The sequence below is a fragment of the Elephantulus edwardii genome, unplaced genomic scaffold (assembly GCF_000299155.1).
Source record: "Elephantulus edwardii isolate Elephantulus edwardi_28Jun2011 unplaced genomic scaffold, EleEdw1.0 scaffold00005, whole genome shotgun sequence".
NCBI classification, from domain to species: Eukaryota; Metazoa; Chordata; class Mammalia; order Macroscelidea; family Macroscelididae; genus Elephantulus; species Elephantulus edwardii.
Genome location: NW_006399755.1, coordinates 25,250,448 through 25,274,432, shown reverse-complemented (window position 1 = coordinate 25,274,432; position 23,985 = coordinate 25,250,448). Strand labels below are relative to the sequence as shown.

General features: G+C 38.5%; 1 protein-coding gene across 3 annotated transcripts in view; it reads left to right on the top strand.

The window, feature by feature from the left end:
• DNAJC6 (DnaJ (Hsp40) homolog, subfamily C, member 6) overlaps window positions 1–23,985 on the top strand; it is a 239,428-nt gene that overhangs the window by 167,888 nt on the left and 47,555 nt on the right. For all 3 annotated transcript variants that reach the window (XM_006879763.1, XM_006879764.1, XM_006879765.1), the window contains exons 2-4: window positions 15,492–15,642; window positions 16,263–16,312; window positions 16,418–16,566. In XM_006879763.1, the coding sequence (XP_006879825.1) occupies window positions 15,492–15,642; window positions 16,263–16,312; window positions 16,418–16,566 (350 nt within the window). The remainder of the gene's footprint in view (window positions 1–15,491; window positions 15,643–16,262; window positions 16,313–16,417; window positions 16,567–23,985) is intronic.

Here is a 23,985-nt window from a genome sequence, read left to right as displayed (position 1 = left end):
TCAGCATACTGCTCTCCAGTCCCTCCCAATTTAGGTACTAATTTACAAAATGATTGTTCCTGCGTGCTGCATAGTATTCCATTTTGTGAATGTACCACAACTTCTCAATCCATTCACTTGTGGTTGGACTGTTTCCATGACCTTGTGATGGTGAATAATGCCACTATGAACATTGGTGTACAAGTGTCTGTTTGTGCCTCAGTTGCGAAGACACTGAAGAGGAAGGGGATTGGGAACTCTAGCTATACTTGTATTTGCACAATAAGCACACTGTTTTCCTAAAATTGTTTGTAAGTATGGGAGAATTGTTAAGTTCCTGTCATACTTTGGGGCATCTGTTATCTTTCTTTTTGCCTGTCCTCCAGAAGTGGAGCTAAAATGTTAAGAAGAGGTTTTTCATACCCCCCCTCCCCCCCCCCCCCTTGCCAGAGCTCTTTAAGCAGGCCACCAGTCCTCCCTTATCTCAATCCTTCATCATGGGCAGGATCAGATAGCAACAAAGACATTTTCTCTGTTCCAGGCAACAGGGCTGGTAATTAAAAGGGAAATGTCTCAATGTTGTTGATGTAATTTAAACCATGATCTTTTGGTTAGGGGAGAGAAAAAAGAAAGAGTTGATAGTCTTTTACTTCTTGGGGTTGAGAGGCCATGTTGTTGGCAGGTAAAAAAACCTTTCTTCTGCTTCAGATTTCCACTGGAGCTTCTGACCTAGTTAAGTAGATTTGATCATTATTATTTAATAATGCCAGGCCTCTTTATTTGTCCCAGGTATTACGAAGATATTTTATGTATCTTTGTCTTCCTGGCAAACTATCGTTACTCAGTATATTTGTTGAATTAAATGAAATAATATGCATGTCATAATTTTATATGGGAGTTTATTGGGTAGAATTTGGATTGACAACTGTAGCCTGATTTTTATGACTCATAAGGGAACAAAATGTGTTATGTTCATTTATCTGGAATTTCTCCAGCAACTAACAGCCTATTAATCGCTGCTTTGCCTTTTGTCTGTTTATGTGCAGTTTTAATATTGATTGGTCCCTATGTGGTTTTCACTTTGATGATATTTCTTTTTTTTTTTTTTTACTCCTATTCTCTTTTAGATTTTTGATCCCTTTGGGAAAGAAGAACTAGCATCTGTTACTTAATTAGTTTGTTTTACCTTTCTCATGCAGCCGACATTTCCTTCTGTTACACACATGATCATTCGGAGAAGTAGCGCATTTGATTGCAACTAACAGCAGTCTGTCTGAAGATGAAACTTTCTCTCCAATCTTCTCATTAACTATTTAGTCTTCTGTACAAGAATACTCTTGTACAGTTTCTTGAGACCTATGGTTAATGGGTAGTGGAAGAGTCAATGCTATTCTCAGAAATTCCTTGAAGAGAAGATAGACAATGGAGGCTCCTGTCAGAATTACTGTCTGTAGACAGACCAAGACGAGGGCTGCCTAGATTAATCTGTTTGGCCTATTTTGCCACCCTGGCATCTTTCCTGACATCATGAAGAATGATACTTGTGTTCTTCAGCTCCTCAACTTCACATTTATTCACTTATTACCATATACCTAGTATAAGGACTTTTGGGGAGCATGAAAAAGCATGAAACATAGTTCTTGTTATTGAAAACCCAGATTTTCAGGGGTTGAGGACAGAAGAACAAATAATTCCAACACAAGTGAGACCATTTTGGTTCCTAGGATTGAGGTACAAGGGAGATGGGGAAATGAGAGCACCAGAGACAAAGGCCCTCCCGAAGGAAGGCAACCTGGAATTCTAGATAAGGACTAAGGCTTTGGATCTCCAAACCCAGTTTCAGATCCACGTTCTGCCATGATAATAACTTCAGCATACCTATATCCTCTGGCTCCTTCTTACCTGCCACTCTGCTTGGTGTAAAGGTTCAGTTTAGCCATTAATGAAAATAGTTTTGCAGATAGAACATGACTTTAATAGATTGTGTTTCACGGTGATAGCATGAAAGAATTTATAACTGAAGGGGACTTGGGAAATTATGCAAAATATTTCTTCACTTTTAAAATTCAATAAGACCCTAAGTTTGTGGTTCTCTTAAAGCCACACAACACTACAAAGTTTGTATGAGCCTGAATAATATTGTTTTTGCAAATAACATGTAATTGGTTGTAAGTGGTCTCCATACCACTCATCGTACCGTGACACTTCAAGGAGAGAAGAACAAACCCAGAGTTATGAAGAGGTTTACCTTGCTATGTATTGTGATCTCAAGCTGTTGAAAAAGAAGTGTTTATAAGTGCTGTAATTGGAAGGTTCAGTAAGAGTCTACTCCTTATTCCATACCTCCTCGGTGTGCTCTGGCTTTGTCAGTCGTGGAAACGAACAACAGGCTTGGCTTTTTTTTTTCTTTTTCCTCCCCCCCTCCCCCCCGCTTTGAGGCTGCCTAACTTTGCTGGAGTCAGTATTTTTCATAGTTTAACCTTTCCATCCCCCACATACACATGGTAGCTATTGCTTATTAAGTGCTTACAACACCCAGATACTATGCTAAGGGTTTTACAAAACTTTATCTTACATAATACCAATACCCTATGTGATACTTTATTAAAAATCTCCATTTTTGCAGATAAGGAATTCAAGACTTTAATCAATTACATAACTTCCCTAGACTCTCTATACAGCCAGTAGCAGAAATGGGATCCAAAGTTCTGATTGACAACTAAACCCATATTTTAACCTTGGGGATCTGAGCCTAATCTGTTGCCTCACTTGGGAAATGGTTGATTTAGTCAGTTAATTTACTTTTTCTCTAAATTTTTTATTTGTTGTTTTGGAGGCCTTTCCATTCTATGGTAGGTACTCTGTGGAAAAGAGAGAGATGAATTCCTGAGAATGAAAATAAAAATCAATCATTATAAAAAATTTCACTACTTAAAAAAAATTTTGCTATAAATATCCTTACCTGGCCCTCTTGACATCATGAAGAAAACATTTATTCTTGATTAGTTTCAGTTTATAGGGTGAGAGGGTAGAGACTTTGGGCATTTAAATGACTTGCCCAAGGGGACACATCCTTTAAGTGAGAAATAGAAGTTAAAATCTAGGCCCTCTCCTTTCAAAGCCCATTATCTTTCCTCTACACTTCTCTGAAATAAGATGAATAGAGAATAAAGGTTTTATTACATTTTTTAGTCTGGAAGCTGGAGAAATAGATTTTTTTTTTTTTCATTGTTATAGCTAGATAATAGAATTGGCTCAATGGTGATGAATTTTCATAATACATGTAACCAACTAGATATAACCCTGTGTGATAACAGTTTTCTAATTGTTGGAACTTGCCCGTGTAGATCATAATAAAATACTGGTTACATTGAGAACAATGGTAATTTCAGAACTCTTCGTTGTGCATATGAAGAGCCTTATACAAACTAAGAAAAGCAGACCTTTGAACAAGGATATCCTGCATAATTTAAATTTAGGAAAGTTTTAGGTCAGGGTTGTGTCCTTTCAACATACCTACTCAATTGGTAAGATAACCAGATAATTTGATAAATTGGAGTATGTCTAGCAGAAACTGGCAACAGGATTGCGAGAATACTCAAACAAACTATGTTAAGCAGATGATATACACCCTTGTGTGCTGAAAGTGAAGAGGACTTGAAGCACTTACTGAAAAAATGAAAGACTAGTCTTTAGCATATGTAGATTTTACCTTTAACATAAAGAAAATAAAAATTCTCACAACTGAAGCAACAACATCATAATGAAGTTGTCAGAGATTTCATTTCACTTGAGCCAGGATCAAAATCTTTAGAAACACAGTCAAGAAATTGAAAAAAACAAAACAAACAAAAAAAACCACCAAAAACCAAACCTAACATGTTGCGTTGGGCAAATCTCAAGCTGGGGACTTCTTTAAGGTGCCAAAGATCAAGTGTATAAATGCAAACACTAAGGTGTGCCTGACCCAAACCATCGACTATGAAAAGAACAAACAGATCTCTTGGAGAAAATGCAGCCAGGATATTCCTTAGAAACAAGGATGGTGAACCATCATTTCACATACTCTAGACATATTATAAAGAGGGACCAGTCCTTGGAAAGAACATGCTTGAAAAAGTGGGGTGTTAGCAAAGAGCAGGACCAGGCAGAGTAGAGGTGCATAATGTGCTGGGACTCAGAATTGAGTTGAAGACACTTAACCTACATACTTTAAAGCTGAAAAATCTATTAAGACTATTAATATCAACACTTTCTGTTGTTATAACACTAATTCCTTGCCTAAGCATGAGTGTTGGAGAAGGAATTAAATTCCTAGGACAGATAATGATGGTGCATCTCTGTAAGCTGTTTACCTTAGGGTGTTTTTAACCTGTAGTTGTCAAATTAGTTGAGACCAGGACACAGTATCTGGAGCATCATGACATTTAAATAATCATAGTTGAAAATTCCCTAGTTGTAAACAGGATCACAGATAGGACTAGAACTTAATGTCAAATTTGAGTTTTTCAGTCATGTCTCAATCAGGCTGGTATTGAACACTGTAATTATAATGTATAGTTTCTCACACACTGAATGATGAAAGCTTTCTTGAAAGGTTATTCTTCTGTAGAAATATTTTTTTTAGTTACCCAGAGGATCCACTGAGAAAGACTGATTTCCTAGAAACTGGGACTGTTGACAAGAGTCCTCTGCTCTCTGTCTCTTTCTTATATTAAGCATGCTGTATTATTTAGTAGTAGGACATGACAAAAATGAGGCTGGAAATTGAATGATAGAATTTCGTACAATCAATGATCTATTCATTATAAAGAGTTTCCTGGAAAAAAAACACCACCAAACCAACCCCAAAACAACACACCCCATAAAACAGCAATTATAACACATTGACCTCACTGAATGGACTACACAGGGCTCAGATTGACTATATCTGTGGAAGAGTTGATGGAGAAGCTCAGTATTACCAGTCAAAACAGGGAGGTGGGACTGATTGTGGAATGGACCATCAATTATTGATTTGCAAGTTCAAATTGAAGCTGAAGAAAAGTAAAACAAGCACATGAGAACCAAAATTAGAGCTTTAATCTATGCCAATTTAATTTTAAAACCATCCTAAGAATATATATTTGGTGCATTGAACACTAGTGATTGAAAGACCAGATGAACTATAGAATGACATCAAGGACATCATCCGTAAAGAAGGCAAAAGATTGTTACAAAGACATGAAAGAAAGAAAAGACCAAAATAGGTGTCAGAAGAGACTGTGAAACTTGCACTAAAAAATTAGAGAGGTCAAAGTGAAGGTAAGAAATGGTTAAGTGAGAGAACTGAACAAAATATTTTCAAGGGCAGCAAGTTTGCTCAGTACTTCTGACCTAGAAAGGATTAAAGAACAATTCAGGACTTGCATTGAAATACTGAGGACTCTGTGAGCAAATGTTGAAGGATTCAGGAAAATTTCGTTTAAAAAAATTGAAGGAACACACAACAGAGTTACTGTACCAAAAAAGAATCACATCAGGAAGTATATTAACAAGAAATAATGGTAATGAAGAACTTCAAGCCTTACTGAAAATCTTGACTAAGAAGAACTCCCCAGAAATTGCAGAAATATCAGTTGATGTGCTTCAGTTGTTTCAATTTCAACAAAAGATGGAGTCCTGGATGTACTCATTAGCCTATGTCAGGACGACTGCCTGGCCCACTAACTGGAAGAAATCTGTATTCTCCTTCTAAAAAATAGGTGACCCAACAGAGTTCTTCAGTTATAGTACAGTATTGTTAATACTACATGCAAGTAAAATCTTCCTGAAGATAATTTTAAAAATGTCTTAGACAAATACATAGAGAACTCCCAAAATTCAACTGAATTAAAAGAGGCCATGGAACAACTAGAGACATTATTGCTGATGTTAGATGGATCTTGGTTGAAAGAAGAAACTACCAAAATTATGATTACTTCTGTTTTATTGAATATTAAAGATGTTTGTGTGAATTGTAACAAATTATAGAAAACATTGAGAAGAATGGACATCTCAGAACATTTAATTGTGCTCATTGAAAGCTCATGCATAGACGAAGAGGCAGTTGTCTAAGCAGAATAAGGAAATCTTGCATGGTCTCAAACCAGGAAGAGTATGCATCAGTGTTTTTATCTGAATAAATTATTTGAGAAGCTGTACTATATGAAGAAGAATATTGCATCAGGATTGGAAGAAGACTTAACCACATACATTCTGCAGGTGATGTAGCCTTGCTTGCTGAAATGAGGGCAAATTGAAGCACTTGCCCCAAAAGATCAAATTCTAAAGTCTCAGTTTGGATTACATCTCAACATTAAGAAAACAGAAACCCTCACTACCGGACCAATGTTGTTGTTATGTGCCGTCGAGTTGCCTGCGACTCATAGTGACCCTATATACAACAGCCCTAAACTCTGCCCTATCCTGTGCCAATCTCACCATCTCTGGCACACCTGCCCCAATTACCCCAGTTACTGAATCAATACATCTCATCGAGGGTCTTCCTCTCCTGCACTGTCCCTCCACCCTCCCAATAGGCAATTTAAAAAAAAACAAACAAAAACCCCACAATTTAAAAAGTGAAGAAAGAGTCATATTTTCTGGACTGTACCAGCAGGTGATAGTTTTTAGACTCCTGATGTAGTATAGTCATTGTTTCTCTTCTGACTTTCACTTTCTGGGTTTTTTTAATAAAATTTTTAAATTATGATTTTAATGAAGGATTACAGAAACGTTAAATTTTCATTCATTTATTGTTGTACATTTTACTACCACCCCTTCTCTTCCTCCAGTTCATGGTTTTTTTTAAAATATTTGTTCATTGAATGTCACTTTCTGAGTGCAGCACTTCCCACTTTGTTTGTGTCAAACTAAAAAACTCCCACTCCTTTCTCTTAACTCACTTAGGCTCAGATGTCTTTTACAGAGTATTTGCTTCATGGCCTCATATCATCAAGAAGAGCTGGGACACCTACCTAAATGAACCAGGAGGGCTTTTTGTGTGTGTGTGTGTGTGTGTGTTGATTAGTTTGATATATATTTTGGGTGTGTGGAGGTTACAGATGGACTTGGGCAAACTGTTCTGGCTCTTCAAGAATTTAAAGGCTGTATGTAGCTGCTAGAGTGCATTGATCTTGAGGGATGGCAGAGCTTTGACTTTTTAGGTAATAAGATATATTTATATCCTTTAATAGGCTGGTGTGTTAGAGTTCTGTGCTCGCATGAAATTCGGAATCGTAAGAGATCTAGGTAATCAATTTTGTGTCACTTAGAACAATCCTGTATCATAAGTGTGTTCTGACTGGAGCAATTGCTAGAGATGGAGATGGAATGAATTGTAAATATTTTGTTTCATTTTATCTGAAAGGAATTGGCAGACACAGAAGAATTTCATGAAACAACATAGGAGCAAGAGCCTATGGTGCTGAAGGAAGAAGTTCAGGCTGCTTTGAAGGAAATAGCAAAAAATAAGGCCCCAGGAATAGATGATATACCAATTGATGTATTTCAGCTAACAGATGCTGCCCTGGCTGTGCTCACCAGGTTGTGCTAAGAAATCTGGAGAACCACCACTTGGCCAGCGGACTGGAAGAGATCTATATTTGTTCCCATTCCAAAGATGGGTGACCCAACAGAGTGTGGAAATTATAGAACAATATCATTGATTTCACATGCAAGCAAGAGTCTACTAAAGATTATCCAAAAACGACTGGAAAAGCACATCAGCAGAGAACTGCCAGAAGTCCAGGCTGGGTTTAGAAGGGGTCGTGGAACTAGGGATATTGTAGCTAATGTTAGATGGATCTTAGCTGAAAGCAGGGAATACCAGAGCAATGTCTGTGTTTCATTGATTATGTAAAGGTGTTTGACTGTGTGGATCATAAAAAAACTGTGGCTAACTCTGAGAAGAATGGGAATTTCAGAACACTTGATCATGCTAATGCGAAACCTATACTTGGACCAAGAGGCATTTGTCAGAACAGAGCAAGGAAACACTGCATGGTTCAAAATTGGGAAGGGCACATATGCTAGGGATGTGTCCTGTCTCCATATCTTTTCAAACTGTATGCAGAACAGATTATCCGTGAGACTGGACTCTATGAGGAGAAATATGGTATCAGGATTGGTGGAAGATCTCTGAATAATCTGCGTTATCCAGATGACACAACCCTGCTTGCTGAAACTGAAGAGGACCTGAAGTACCTGCTGCAGAGGGTCAAGGACTGCAGCCTTCAATATGGATTGAGGATCAATGTCAAGAAGAGATAGATTCTCACCACTGGATCAATTGGCAGCATCAGGATGGATGGTGAATAGATTGAGATTGTTCACAGCTTTAGTTTGCTTGACTCCACAGTCAACACTCTTAGCACCAGTAGCCAGGAAATTAAAAGACGTATTAGGCTGGGAAAGTCTGCTGCTAGGGACCTTTCCAAAGTTCTGAAGAGCGATGGTGTCTCTCTGGAGACTAACAGGCCATGGTCATTGCAGTCACTTGTTATGCATCAAAGAGTAGGACATTGACTAGGGAGGATAGCATGAGAATTGATTCTTTTGAGCTGTGGTACTGGAAAAGAGTGTTGTGGATACCATGGACTGTTAAGAAAACAAACTGATTCATCCTGGAGAGGGTTAAACTGGGCTGCTCTTTGGAGGCAAGGATTCTGAGGCTTCATCTAATATACTTTGGACATGCTGTAAGGAGGGACTGGTCCTTGGAGAGGGACATCAGGCTTGGGAGGGTTTAGGGACAGCACAGGAGAGGAAGGCCTTTTATGAGGTGGATTGACTCAGTGACTCGGGTAATCAGGATGGGGGTCAGAGAGTGCGATTGGCACAGGACAGAGCAGAATTTAGGGCTGTTGTGCATAGGGTCGCTATGAGTCGCAAGCGACTTGATGGCACATAACAACAACAGAAACATATTTAAAATGAAGACATACTATAGATTGTCACATGAGGACATGTACCCTAGTCTTTGTTTTTATTTTAAATTAGATGTAATATAAAAGAACAGGCTCAAATTTGTGGCTCCAGTCTTACTAAGCCTGCCTTTCAGACCAGTTTCTGGCATTTTCCTTAGTGGGGGTGACTGAGCTCAGGCTGCCGCCTGCATGATGACATTGGCCTGACTGAACTGACAGATGTGGTGATTTGTGAGAATGCCTGTTATGGAGCCATCTGCTGATGAGAGCAGCCAGATGAAAGGTATGTTGATGGGAGGTGGAGGACAGCAAAGAATAGGAAGAGAGGAAGTATATCTGAGGTAGGCAAGTACCATCCTGATTACAGGCGTTCAGATAGTGACTTGATAGGACACCAGGAAAAATACTGTGAAATGACATATAGAATGGCTACAGAATTTACTAGATCTGGCTTTTCATCTCTGGCTCTATCATTTGTTAGCTGTAAAGTCTTACGTGAGTTGTGTCTCTTCTGTTAGCTTACATTTTTCCTTTTTGTTCTGTGAAATTTGGGATAATGAACACTTCCTATTTTCTCACTGTATGGAATTACACTATTATAAAGGTTAAAGGAGCATTCTTGCTGTATTATATAACTCAGTAGACAATACTTTTGTGTCTGTCATCAAGTTTAGCATGGGTTTGGGAGGAAGAAGAGAGATGATTGAGTGATTTACCTGAGAATTCAAATTACCATTGACTTACTACTTGTATGCACATTAAAGAAATTTTAAAAAAATTAAAAAGAGAAGTTATTTACCTTCGGGGGCTCCATTTAATGACATATGAAATGGAAATAATCATATTATTCACCACATCAGATTGCTATGAGGATTAAATGAGTTAGTTTTGGTAAAATCCTTAAGGATGTAATAATGTAATAAGTACTATGTTAAGTATTAGCAAGTATAGTTCTTATTTCATGAGTATTTTATGAATTGAAAAATCTTAGATACTGTGCTTTAAAAAATAGGGCATTACAATTAGTGGTAAAGTTAATAAAGCTATTAAATAGTGGGAATGTTAGTAAAGATAGAAAAATATCATCAGCCTAGGAATTTCTGTGTTTGACACATAGTAACAACATGTTAAGTGCTCTGTGAAGTTGAGTATGACTCTTAGTGACCCTATGAACGAGAGATCTGAACCTTGCCCTATCCTATGCCATCCTCATTATTTCTGACACACTTTAGTTCATTGTTGCAATCACTGTATAAGTTCATCTCTTTGAGGGTCTTCCTCTCCTTTGCTAAGCCTCTGTCTTTCCAAGCATGATACTGCTTTCCAAGAAATAGCCTTGCTTATGTCCACAGCTACATGCCCAGGGTATAAGAGATGAAATTTCATCATCTTTGCCTTCAAGGAGTACTCTTGCTGCACTTTCACCAAGACCTTTCTGTTTGTTCTTTTGGCAGTCCATAGGACATTCACTAATCTACTCCAGCACCACAACTTAAAGGCATCAGTTCTTCTTTTGTCATCTTTATTCATTGTTCAGCTTTCTGATGTATAGTAAGACCATGGCCTGAATTAGGTGCACTTTGGTTTTGTATTGGCATCATTGCTCTTAAGTATTGTGGAAAGGTCTCTGACAGTGGACTTGCCCAATGTAATACATTTACCTGATTTTCCGACTGCTAACACCAAGTGTTGATTGTTGCTCTAAGAAAGATGAGATTATGGGCAGCTTCAATCCTTTCTCCACCTAGCATGAGGTTGACTGTTGTTGGTCTTGTGGTGAGCACTTTTGTTTTCTTTTTGTTGTGATGTAATCCATACCAAAGGCTGTAGTTCCTGATCTGCTGCAGCAAGCACTTCATGTTCTCCTCACTTTCAGCAAGCAAGGTGTGTCATCTGTGTAATGCAGTTTTTTGATGCGTCTTCCTTCAATCCTGATGGCATGTTCCTCTTCATGGAGTCCACCTTCACAAATTACTTGTTCAGCATACACATAGCATAGGTATGTAGAAAGGATACATCCCACACACACACCCTTCTTGATTTTAAACCATGCAGTGTTCTCTTGTTCTAGTCAGACAACAACTTCTTGATCTAGGTATAGATTTCTCACGAGCACAGTGAAGTATTCTGGGATTTCCATTCTTCTCAATATTAGCTATAATTTGTTATGATATACACAAATTCCATTTTAGAGTCAGGAAAACACAAATAGATATTCTTCTCATATTCTGTGCTTTCAGCCAGGGTCCATCTGACACCAGCAGTGATAGCCTTATTGTTACACCCTCTTCTAAATTCAGCTTGAACTTCTAGCTGTAGTTCCCTGTCAGTGTACTTTTCTGTTTTGAAATGACTTTCAACAATATTTTACTTGCATGTGATATTTATTTTAATATTTGATAATTTCCACATTTTGTTGGACCACCTTTCTTGGGAAAGGTGAACAAATATAGATCCCACATTTTAATTTAATTTAATAGGTCTTTAGCAAAGGGAACAAATATAGATCTCTTCCAGTCTTATGGACAGACAGCTGCCCTCCAAATTTCCTGGCATAGACTGGTGAGAACATCTAGGGCTGCATCTCTTACTGAAACATGTCACTTGGTAGTACATCAATTCCTGGGGCCTTATTTTTTGCTAATGCTTTCAGTGCAGCTTGAACTTCATCTTTCATTGCATTGACTCTTGGTCGTATGGGACTTGTTGAAATTTTTCAGTGTCACCTAACTCTTTTTGGTACAATGATTCAGTGTATTCCTTCCATCTTCTTTTGTTGCATCTTCTGTCATTCAAGATTTTGCCCATAGCCCTCAGTGTTCTAACTTGAAGCTCAAATTTGTTTTTCAGTTCTTTGAGCTTGAAAAATGCCAATTGAGTTCTTCCCTTTTTATTCTGGCTCTAGCTCTTTGCATATTCTGTTGTTACAATTAGATTTTTCTTCTTGAGCTTCCTTTAAAATACTCTGTTCAGCCTTTCATTGTCTCTTCCTTTTGTGTTTACTTCTTTATTGATACCATGGAATTTTCATAGTCTCTTCTGACACCCATTTTGCTTTTTTTTTCCTCCTTCTTTGTAGTGACCTTTCGGTCTCTTCATGGGTGATACCCTTGGTGTCCTTTCAGTCTTCAGTCATTGGTGTTCACTGCTTCAATCCTGTTCTTAAGACGATTCTTAAATTCACCTAGCATAGACTTAATGTTGTATGTTAGCTCCTGTGGATTATTTCATTTTCTTTGTCTGCAATTTGTACTTGCACTTTAGTAATTGGTGGTCTGTCCCACAGTCAACACCTGGTCTGGTTTTCACTACTGATACTGCACTTCTTCAGTGATTTCTTTCCACAGATAGTAGCATAGCTACTATCTACTGATCCCTAAATACATTGGGTCCTATTCTAAGAGTTTTACAAAGACTCATGTAATCATTTTGTAGTGAGGTAGTCACTGCTTTTATGCCTATTTTATTGGCAGGAAGACAGAAGCTTAGGAAGATGTGACCACCCAAGGTTACATAGCTAGAGAATAGCAAACCTGGTCCGGAATCAGGTGAGAGCAATTCTAATGGTCTTGATATTAGTACATCTTTATTATTATCTTCTTTATTTTTATTAATTTTAATGAAAGTTTACAGAGACTTAGGGTTTCCATTTATTTATTGCTGCACTTTTCTCCTTGCCCACTCCTCCCCTCTTCTATTCGCTCTTCTCTTTGAAAAGTAAAAGAAAAAATCTTTCACTGTTATACAATCCTTCCCCCTCAAAGTCCACTCCATTATGCAGCCTTCATTCTGGGCTCCTATCATGACAATAATACCTAATCATATATCCCTTTTAATTATATTATTATATCCCATATATCTCTCCCTTATCTGTTTCAATGCAGTATACACTATTTATCCCCTCTTTTTCAGTCTTCCGTTTTACAACAGTGGCACTATGCAATATTTGTCCTTCTGTGACTAAGATACTTCACTCAGCATAATGTCCTCCAGGGTCAGACATTTTGTCCAATATTTCATGAGTTCCTTGTTTTTCAGTGCAGCATAGTAATCCATTATGTGAATATACCACATCTTCTCTATCCATTCGTTTGCTGATGGGCACTTGGGTTGTTTCCAACTCTTTCCTATTGTGAACAAAGCCTCAATACACATCGGTATGCATATATCTGCTTGGGTGTATTATTAGCTTCTTTTACACAGATACTTGCTTCCTGCTTGTAGGAGTCTTTCTAGAGCACACTATATAGTAGTAATTAGCATTCTCAAAATATTAGTGACTTCTAGTAGCAAGAATTAATTCTTATTCATGTTGCATATTTATTACAAGTAAATGAAAAATTATGTACCACATCTCCTTTTCCATGGACCCAAGAGTCCAAAACAGCACAACCTCCATATCCATCCTTACTGGTTTCCATAACAGGAGAAAAGAGAGAGAATGAGAAGGAGGGGGAGATAGAATGAGAGAAAAAGGAAGCGTGTTAGGAGAGTCTTGTACTCAAATTAAACATTTTAACCTGTAGGTGACAAACAAAGCTTCCACTCACATGTCATAGGCCAGAGCTCTGGTTCTCAAATATAAGCAGTTTTATTTCCTAGGGGAAAATAACAATGTCTAGAAATATTTTGTATTATTCCAGATCGAGATTGTTAACAGCTTTAGTTTGCTTGGCTCCACAATCAACACTCTGGGTACCAACAGCCACGAAATCAAGAGACAAATTGCCTTGGGAAGTCAGCTGTGAGGGACCTCTCCAGGGTACTGAAGAGCAATGACATCAGTCTGGGGACTAAGGTGCACCCTATCCCGGCCATAGTCTTCACAATTGCATGCTTTGCATCAGAGAGCTGGGTAATGACTAGGTATCATAGAAAGCAAATTGATGTCTTTGAGCTGTGTTGCTGGTGAAGAGTGTTGAATATACCATGGACTGCTAGGAGAACATACAGGTTCATCCTAGAGAGGGTGAAGCCAGGCTGTTCCTTGGAGGCAAGAATTCTAAAGTTTTGTCTGACATACTTTGGATATATTTCAAGGAGGGACCAATCCTCGCAGAGGCGGGGACATCATACTTGGAAAGGTGGAGGGATGGAGAAAGAGAGGGAGACCATCAATGAGATGGATTGATACAGTGACTGGGGTAATGAAGATAGGTGTGTCAGAGAGAATAAAGTTGGCACAGGATAGAGCAGGTTTAAAGGTTATTGTACATAGGGTCACAATGAGTCACAAGCAACTTGATGGCACATAACAACAACACAATGAGTCGTAAGCAATTTGATGGCACATAACAACAGCAGCATCTAGTGGGTCCATACAAGGGATGTTGCTAAACACACTACAATGTCACCATCCTGCCACCTGAGATATATCTCATCCAACGCATCTGTAGTGTGAGGTTAAGGATCCTTGGGCTGACACTGTGTGAAGAACTTCACTTGAATAGAAAGGGCTAGGCAGTATGCTTTTATGATGCCCTTAAGGAGAATGACCAAGTGGTGAAGTGGTTAAATATTCAGTTGCTAACTAGCAAGTTAATGACTTGAACTCATTGTCCCCTCTGTAGGAGAAAGATGTGACAGTTTGTTTCTGTAAAGATTTCAACCCTGTAAACCCTGTGGAACTATTCCATAGGGTTGCTATGGGTTGGATGATGATGATTATTTTGTTGGTGGTGTTAAGGAGGGCAAAATGGAAATATTTGGCAAACAACATTAATAACTGCTATACATGTTCAGATCTAAGAATTCTGTGGCAACCTTTTAGATGTCCCTGTTGTGAGCTGATTGTGACGTTGAGAGTATTTGGGTACAATCACTTCCCAGTGAGGGGCAGGAGAACCTCCTGATCTCTGCTTTTCCTCATCAGGTTTTCCAGACAGCACTGTGTAAAAATAGCATAATGCAGACCACATATATAATTCCGTTTTCTAGAAGCTGTATTTTAAAAGTAAAACAAAACAGGCAAAATTCATTTTAGTGTTATGTAACTTATTACACTCAGTATATTGAAAACATTTTCCGTTCACAAAGTATTTTATGGTGGCCTAGTGGTAAAAAGCGGTGCTGCAGTTCTAAAGGCACATGCTTCAAATCCACCAGATGGTTTGTGGGAGCAGGATGGGTAGTCTCCTCCCATGCAATTTTCTGCCTCTGAAAATTTGCTGGAAGGTCAGCTATGAATTGATTCTGACTCCATGGCACCCAGCAGTACCAATAGCATTTTTTCTTGTACTAAATCTTTGAAAGTTGATGTGTATTTTATACTTCTGGAATACCTCAATTTAGACTAGCCACATTTTAAGTACTCAGTTCCACCAGTGGCTAGTGGCTACATAATTGCATGGTGCAGTCACTCTAGTGATTGCTGGTCCTGGGTCCCTGAGGATTTGTGCCCTGCTGTAACTCAGAGTTGATATGTTCTGAGAGTAGGATGTGATGTTCAGTAATGCCTGTCCCAGTCTTCTAAAGGTGATCTATGGATATTTTAGGAATCAAGAATTGATTAGTGTTTATTTTAATCTGTGCCATCTGACCTCCTTTTCTACTTTTCTTTGGCAGGTGCCTCTTCTCCAGACATGGAGCCTAGCTATGGGGGCGGTCTCTTTGACATGGTGAAAGGAGGGGCCGGGAGGCTTTTTAGTAATCTAAAGGACAACTTGAAAGACACCCTCAAAGACACTTCCTCTAGAGTTATACAATCTGTTAGCAGGTACGTGCATTCTTCATAGTTAAGCAAATGGCTCTCTGGGTCCCAAAAGATCTGGTGACCATCAACTGCTTGTCTGCATCAAAGGTTGTCACTTTTTTAAACATACTTGTATGGAAGCTGTAACTGTCTGTTTGGTTATCTGCAAAATGTCATTGAATCCATAAAGTTGAGTCCTTTAGAAGTTACAGGTGCAGCTGGGAGTACTTAGTCCTTTGCATACATTGGAATATAGTGATTGCCATCGTACCGTGGGCTCTTAATGTGATATCTGGGAGTTGGAATTGATTCAGTGGCAAAACAACATATGCCTTTTGTTTGGCATGTGAACTATGGCCAGTTAATTAACCTTTCTTAGGTTTACTTTTAGACTCTGATAGGAGTTAAGTTTTTGAATGGTTATGAGAATTAAATGGGATAATACACAAACTATTAGAAGCAGCCACAGCTATGAATTACAATCACAATGAAAGCTGGGTTTTGTATTTTACTCTTTTTTTCTTAATATTTTACATTGATTTGCAAGCAAAATTCTTATATGAAAATTTTGTTTCAGTCATGTACATTGTGTTTCACACATTCCTTCATTATTTAATGAACTCCTCTTTCTGCTTTGTTTCTAGCTACACAAAGGGAGATTTAGACTTCACTTATGTTACCTCAAGAATTATTGGTAAGTTTTTCATACTTATTAATTAATATCTCACCTTTAAATTGACTCCCTCAATGACTGAAGATTTGTTTAACTTTTTCTTCTTTCTCTGTGACCCCTCCCTAGTGATGTCCTTTCCTCTGGATAATGTTGACATAGGATTTAGGAATCAAGTCGATGACATACGAAGCTTTTTGGATTCCAGACATCTTGACCACTACACAGTGTACAATCTGTCTCCCAAGTCTTATCGAACTGCAAAGTTTCACAGCAGGGTAAGGAATTTTAGCCCTATAATCAACATTTTGAGGAAATCCCAGGGTACGTTCCATCTTAAAAGTTAGTCTCAACCCCTCAGATATGTGAAGCTGGAAAGTGATATATTCTGGACACTTCTAGACTGAACTGCTAGCTTGGCTACCTTTATGCTGGATCACTATTTATGCCTTTGTGGTTGCTGGTCATGGCCATAGGGTTAACTGCTGACTTATGACAACCTTATTATGCACAGGGAAATGAAGCCCTTCCTGTTACTGTGCCATCCTCATGATTATTTACAGACTGGAACATTGGCTGAGTTATAGAAGTAGATAGCCAAGCCTTTCTTCCTATACTGTCATAGTCTATAATCTCTGCTCCCTTAATGTTGTTGTTGTTGTTATATGCCATATGTTATGTGACTCATAGTGATCCTATGTACAATAGCTCTGAAGCCTGCCCTGTCCTGAGCCAGTCTCACTGACTTTGACACACCTACCCCCATTTCCCTAGTTACTGTACCAATTCATCTTATCTAGGATCTTCCTCTTCTGCTCTGTTCCTCCACTTTTCTGAGCATGATGTCCTCCTCCAGGGATCGGTCCCTCTTGGCCACATGTCCAAAGTATGTGAGATGGAGCTTCAAAATCTTAGCCTCCAAGGTGAAATTTTGTTTCACCTTCTCCAAGACAGACCTGTTTGTTTTTTGGGTGGTTCCTGGTGTGTTCAAGACTTTTCTCCAGCATCACAACTCAAAGTGTCAGTTGTTCTTCTCTCATCCTTAGCCATTATCCAATTCTCTGATGCGTAGTAAGTAATTGCAAAGCCATGACCTGGATCAGGTGCACCTTAGTCTCTAGACTGACATCGTTGTTTCTCGGTATTCTGGAAGTATCCCTAGCAGCACATTTACCTAATGCAGTTTGTCTTTTGATATTCTCACTGCTGGTGCCAAGAGTGTTGAATGTGGAGCCGAGCAAGCTGTAACTGTTAACAACCTCAATATCATCTCCACCCATCATGGTGCTGCCAATTGGCCCAGTGGTGAGAATCTTTGTCTTCTTGATGTTGAGCTTCAGTCCATGTTAGAGACTGTTGAAGGACCTTGACCTTTTCAGGTCCTCCACGGTTTCAGCAAGCAAGTTTGTGTGATCTGCATAATATAAATTGTTGATGAGTCTTCTTCCAATCCTGATGCCACATTCTTCCTCATAAAGCCCAGTGTTCAGAATGATCTGTTCTATATATAGATTGAAAAGGATGGAGACAGGATGCATCTCTGATGCACTCCCTTCCTGATTTTTTTTTTATTATTTTGAACCATGCCAATTTTCCATGTTCTGTTCTGAGGACTGCTTCCTGGTCCAAGTATAAGTTTTGCATAAGCACAATCAAGTGTCCTAGGATTCCCATTCTCCTCAAGGTTAACCACAATTTATTGTGATCCACACATTGAAATGACTTTGTATAGTCAGTGAAACACAGATAGATATCCCTCTGCTGCCTTAATAAGTTCATTGAAATAGCAGTATGCAAACCTCCCTTGAAAAGAAGGGCCGTGGATGTGGTGGCAGCACGTGAGATGGTTTGTCTGTTGTAGAACCAAGATCGCTCATGCGAAAGGCTTGAGTTCTACTGCTGTACGACCAGTGCCATTCTTTATTACTAATTGATGTAAACATTCTCAACCTACTTAGTCTAAATTTCCATTCTTTTTTTTTTTTTAAATTTCCATTCTATATAGGAGATTTTTAAATGCAGCTCTTTAAAATTATGAAATAATGAACTGCCTTCTGACTCTTACATCATCCATTACCTAATTCAAAGTATATTAACATCAAACAGATACATGGATAGATACTATGTTTCTAACAATAACATAAATTCTTTTGAATTGATTTTTCTTTTGTGGACATTTATAATAATAAATATTATTTCATAAATGAAGGATTATGAATATCCTGCATAATATTGCCTAGAAATAATATTTTATTCTGAGAGATCTATGGTATTCTAAAACATTTCCCCCTGAAAATAATTTAAAATTTATCATTATAAAGGTGGTCGTATGTATGAAGAAGTCTTTCTATATAATAAAAATAGTCTAGGATTTAGGGCATATGCAAATTTCAATGCATTGCACCTAAGATTCTCTCTTTTGGTGTTTTGTTTTGTTTTGGTTTTAAATGCATCATTAATAACATGATATATGCTACATACCATGCTGGTATTTTCTGGTATATGATTATCAAATGCTAGGTTTCCAACTCCTGAAGACAAAGGTTGAATTTATAAAGAGAACTAATAATAAAAAACAATGATAATGAAAAGAAAAAAGTATTTTACTTATGTAGATTGACTCATATTGGAGCAGTATCCGTATTCTATAATAATGTCTTTAAAGAAAGTTATCTGTAATGGAATTAAAGATTTTGTAACCTGACTTATTTCCAAGAAAACCTGGAGTTGTGTATTGAGCCCTTCCCCTAGGCTATTCTCACTTGGTCCAGGAGAGCATGGAGCATGTTCATTTTGTTTGCTGCCTTTTATGGTGCTTGGCATGACTAATAAATGTTTCTCAACAAAGATGACTATACCAAGAAAGATTACACAATGCAGATATAACATACATGCACGGTTCTTGTTTTCAGGACACTCAAGAAAGAACCTAGGAAGTTCTAAAAGCAAGCACAGATAATGTTTACAGTACGTGGTAAGGAAGATGAGAGAAGTGAGAGCTGAGCCTTAAACACAAGGCTTGCATAGGTGAAAGAAATTGGGCTATTCCTTGCCCATCACATAGTAGGCTGTTTCCGAGGAGACTTATAATGATGTAACCTGTTAGCTTTTTCTTCCACTGTTGTTCTTTACCTTAAGCATATGGCTTTCTTAGGAGTGCACATGTAATTAAGCATGCATGTTTATGTCTGTGTATTTAACGTACACTGTCTCTTCATGTGAGCTGAGCTGTTCTCTCTCCCTAAAAAGCTAACCATACCAACCTAAACTACATCCTTTCATTATTGGTAAGACTTAACTTCATAAGGCAGTAATTTTCATATTGTTGTTGTTGATTGTCGTCAAGTCATGTGCAACTCATAGAGACTCTATGAACAAAAGACCTACTGCCTTTCTAGTTTGTCATTTCTCCAAGTTCATAGTTTCCATGGGCATGTGGTATAGAAAGTGGATGCCAAGCCTGCTTCCAACCCTGTTTTACAACTGGGAGCTCCACCAGACACTGTCCACATTGGGAGACCATTATGTTATTTGATACCTCAGTGTCACAAGGTTTAGTATCATAGCACACTCAGATTACTTCAGTGCAGCAAATTGATGATCAGTGTACTAGCTGGGTAAAATAAGCATATTTTTACCAGAATGCACTAACAAAGATGGAACTTTATTTAAATAAAATAGTTACACTGACACCAATATCAAGTATCATAAAAACAAAGAGTATTCTAAACATTCAATGTAATATTACATCTGAAAATAAAACCTGTAATTATAATCTTTACCGATTTTTGTTGCCCATGAGACAGAGTGCTTAATACACACTGGGAACATTCAGGTCAATTGAATATGTAAAATGTTCTCATAAATGAAAAAGAGTTGCATAGAAAAAATAAGCAGTAGGATTCCACAATGCTAACTTGGGCCACTGTGGCATATTAGGTGACAGGTTATTTGCTGTGGCATAGTCTTGGCCTCTGTTCCCAAGGCTATGGAAAACGATGCTCTCAAGGAGTACTTGTGTCTGGAAGGCACAGTTAGTGTCCTTGTCTGTGTAAGCAGACCCACTGGAGCAGGGAACTCTACCCCATCCAGTTCCCAAGACCGTCACCATCATTGTACATGGTAAGCATTGCCACAGTTATTTCATGTTCTACCCTCTGAAACCTTTATGGCATTTGACACAACAGGGGCACAGCTCTCAGTAACACAGCAACCCCAAGTTATCTTAGCACAGCAAACTGACAGACAAGTGCTGTGCCACTTAGAACAGTGTTCTCCCCAAACACAATTAACACTTTCAATTTAATCAAAACAACCTTACCCTCCAGAATCCAGCTGCTTCACATTGGAGGCTCCAAACTGGAGACTTAAGTCAGGGCTCAACTGGCTTTTAAATACAGTGATCCTGACTGATTTGAGAGGCTTCCAGACCACAGCTGGTCTGTATGACCAGTTAGCTTATACTTGATTGTTAGTGAAATAAAAACCATCCAAACAGTTTATAATTGCTTTTCAATAAAAAAAAAATAACTTGCCTTAGAGAATCCAACTGCTTCACACAGGAGGCCTGAAATCGGAGACATTTAGTTAGGGCCCACCAGGTCCTGATTGTTTTAAACAAGAGACTTCTGGCCCACAGCTATACCAGGAGGCTGTTGTGAGAATAGAGCTGGGGAATACAGCAGGGTTTTCTTCTCTCTCCATTCCTGTTTAATCTATATACTAAGCAAATTATTTGAGAAGTTGACTCTATGAAGAGGAGTGTGGCATCATGATTAGAGGGAGAGTCATCAATAACCTGCATTATGCAGATGACACAATCTTGCTTGTTAAAAGTGAGGAGGATTTAAAGCACTTGTTGCGGAATATCAAGGAATGCAGCCTTTGGTATGGATTGCATCTCAGTGTCAACAAAAATTCTTACCACTGGTTGGAAAGACATCATGATGGATGGAGGAAAAATTGAAACTGTCAATAAGTTTGTCTTGCTTGCATCCACAGTAAATACCCTTAGTACCAGCAATCAGAAAATAAGGAGATACTTTGCACTGGGAAAATGTGCAGTTAGGGACCTCTTCAAATTATTGAATAGTAATGATGCCCATTTGAGGACTAAGGTATGTCTGATTCAGGCCATAGTCCTTCCAGTCACTTGATGTGCATCAGAGAGCTAGACTGTGAATAAGGATGGCAAAGGAAGAATTAATGCCTTTAATCTGTGGTGTTGGAGAAGAGCACTGAACATCCCATGGATAACTGAAAGAACAAACAGATACATCTTGCAGAGGGTGCAACCAGAGTACTCTTTGGAGACAAGAATGATGAGGCTTGCCTCACATACTTTGGGCATGTTGTTAGGAAGGAGGTATTCCTTGGAGAAGGATATGATGCTAGGAAGGGTGGAGGATTGACAAAGGAGAGGAAGACTCTCAACCAGGTGTATTGATGTGATGACTGCTGCAATGAGCTCTTGCGTGTAAGGAAGTGTGAGGATGGAGCAGGATAGAACAGAGTTCAGATCTTTTTGTTCCTAGGATTACTGAGTCGTACTTGACAGCACCCAAAACAATAACCCTCTGAAACACAGGGTTATATTATCTTTTCACCCCTTCCCAGGATAGTATTAGAACTTGACAAAATGACCTTACCTCTCCAACCATTATACCTCAAGAAGGAGGGTTTAATGTCCTAGTGTTTTCATTTTTGTTGTTAGAGCTGTCAGGTTGAGTATGACTCATGGCGACCCTACGAACAAAAGACTGGAACCCTGTTCTCTAACTATCATTGTTTCTCTATATTCATAGAGTTTCCAGAGGCATGTGGTTTAAAGAGGTAAATGGCATTCCTGCTTCCAAACCTGAATCAGTCTGGGAGCTCCACCACTGTCCATGATGAGTAAATTATGGTGTTTGACACACCTATGGCACTGTGTTCAGCATCACAATAACTCCAAGTTAATTCAGCACAGCAAATAGACCACTGCTGTACCACTTAAAAGAATGTTCATCCCAAAATCAATTAATACTCATCAAGTTGCAGGAAACCATCTTCCAGAATCCAACCACTTCTCAGGAGCCTCCTAAGTGCAGACTTAGTCCAGCACTACCACATTTTAAAATACAGGCATGCCCACCAAATGCTGGTTGACTATAAACCAAGAGACCCCCAGCCCACAGCCCCTTGTTAGCTAACTCTGACAAGTCCACCTGCTTGTGGATGAAAAAAAACCAAAACACAAGCAAAGGTTCCATACGTTGACTCTTCTTCATTTTTTTTGTCGTGTCATTTTGTTTTGTTAACTTGACTATTATCTCTTTGTGAGCAGTGATGATTTATTGGAGGAATTCTCACTGTCCATGCAGGAAACCTGGCTTGTCTCTTGACTTGTGTGCTTCCTATGTAGCTACCACTTGTCTGTCAGTTTGTGTATTGCTATGATACTGAGTAGATTTCAGGGGTCTTCTCAGACTCTTGGACTATCAGAAAAGGCTCAGTGAGCTTCTTGCAAAAATCAGCTGGTGAAAATACCCCATGAATGACAATGGCTTCCTCCACAACCTGTTGTGAGAATGACACAAGACTGGCAATCTTTTGTTTCACTATGCATAGGGTTCCATAACACAGATTGACTTGGTGCATCTAATACCAACACTAACACTTTTTTTTCCCCAAGTCTCTAGTACTTTTTCTTTCTGGTCTGACTCTCTGAAATTATTTGTATCTCATTGTTGTATTTCATAAGACAATTTTTCTTGATTCTCTTCATCTAGTTCCTAAAGACTAGACCCACCACTTTCTACTTTCAGTTTAGGTTCTCATTTAAAACTAATTTTTATAAATTCCATTTTCAGAGACCAAACATGAGACTGGTTTATTTACCCAAGGAGTCAAACTATAGCTGTGCATCTTGAAACCTGAACTTAGTCACTTTGTATTTTGATTATATGAATAATCATGTGTTTGAAACATGAAAGATGGTGGCAAAGACAAACTGTTTCTGGAAAGATTTACTTTGCTGAGGGCTGTTATTTTGTGTCTTGATTAGTTTATATGCTTAGAAGACATCACAAATGGTTGTAAAGAAATATGAAATAATTTGATAACAATTTTCTCAGTATTTGCACATGTAACAAGGTATTAAAGTAGGGTGTTTTATTTCCATTATAGTGAAGAATTTAACTCAAAACATTACATGACAAAAGGTCCTGCATTACTGATAAGGCGATGGAATCCCTATTTAGGACTGCAAAATAGCTTTTCAACTCTCCAGCCAGTATTTTTCTTGAGGTGCTGGAGACCAGTAAGAAGTCATTGTGAACCAGACGTTCTTAAGGAGAACTAAAAGAACATGAAAGTGTTGTTTATGTTTGAATTGTGGATGAGATTTAGAAAATTTAGACTTCCATTCTAAAAATCTAAATATATACTTCCACTTCTTGTGTGTGTTTTTGGTTAGACAGTGGTTCAGTTAAGGCCCACAAAGTTTATGACTACCCTCCAAAATATTTACACATGTAACCTGTATGCAGAGCAGATTATCCGAGAGGCTGGGCTCTATGAGGAGAAGCGTGGCGTTAGGATTGGTGGACGATCTATCAACAATCTGTGTTATGCAAATGACACAACCCTGCTCGCTGAAACTGAGGAGGACCTCATGCAACTTACTGCAGAGGGTCAAGGACTGCAGCCTTCAGTAT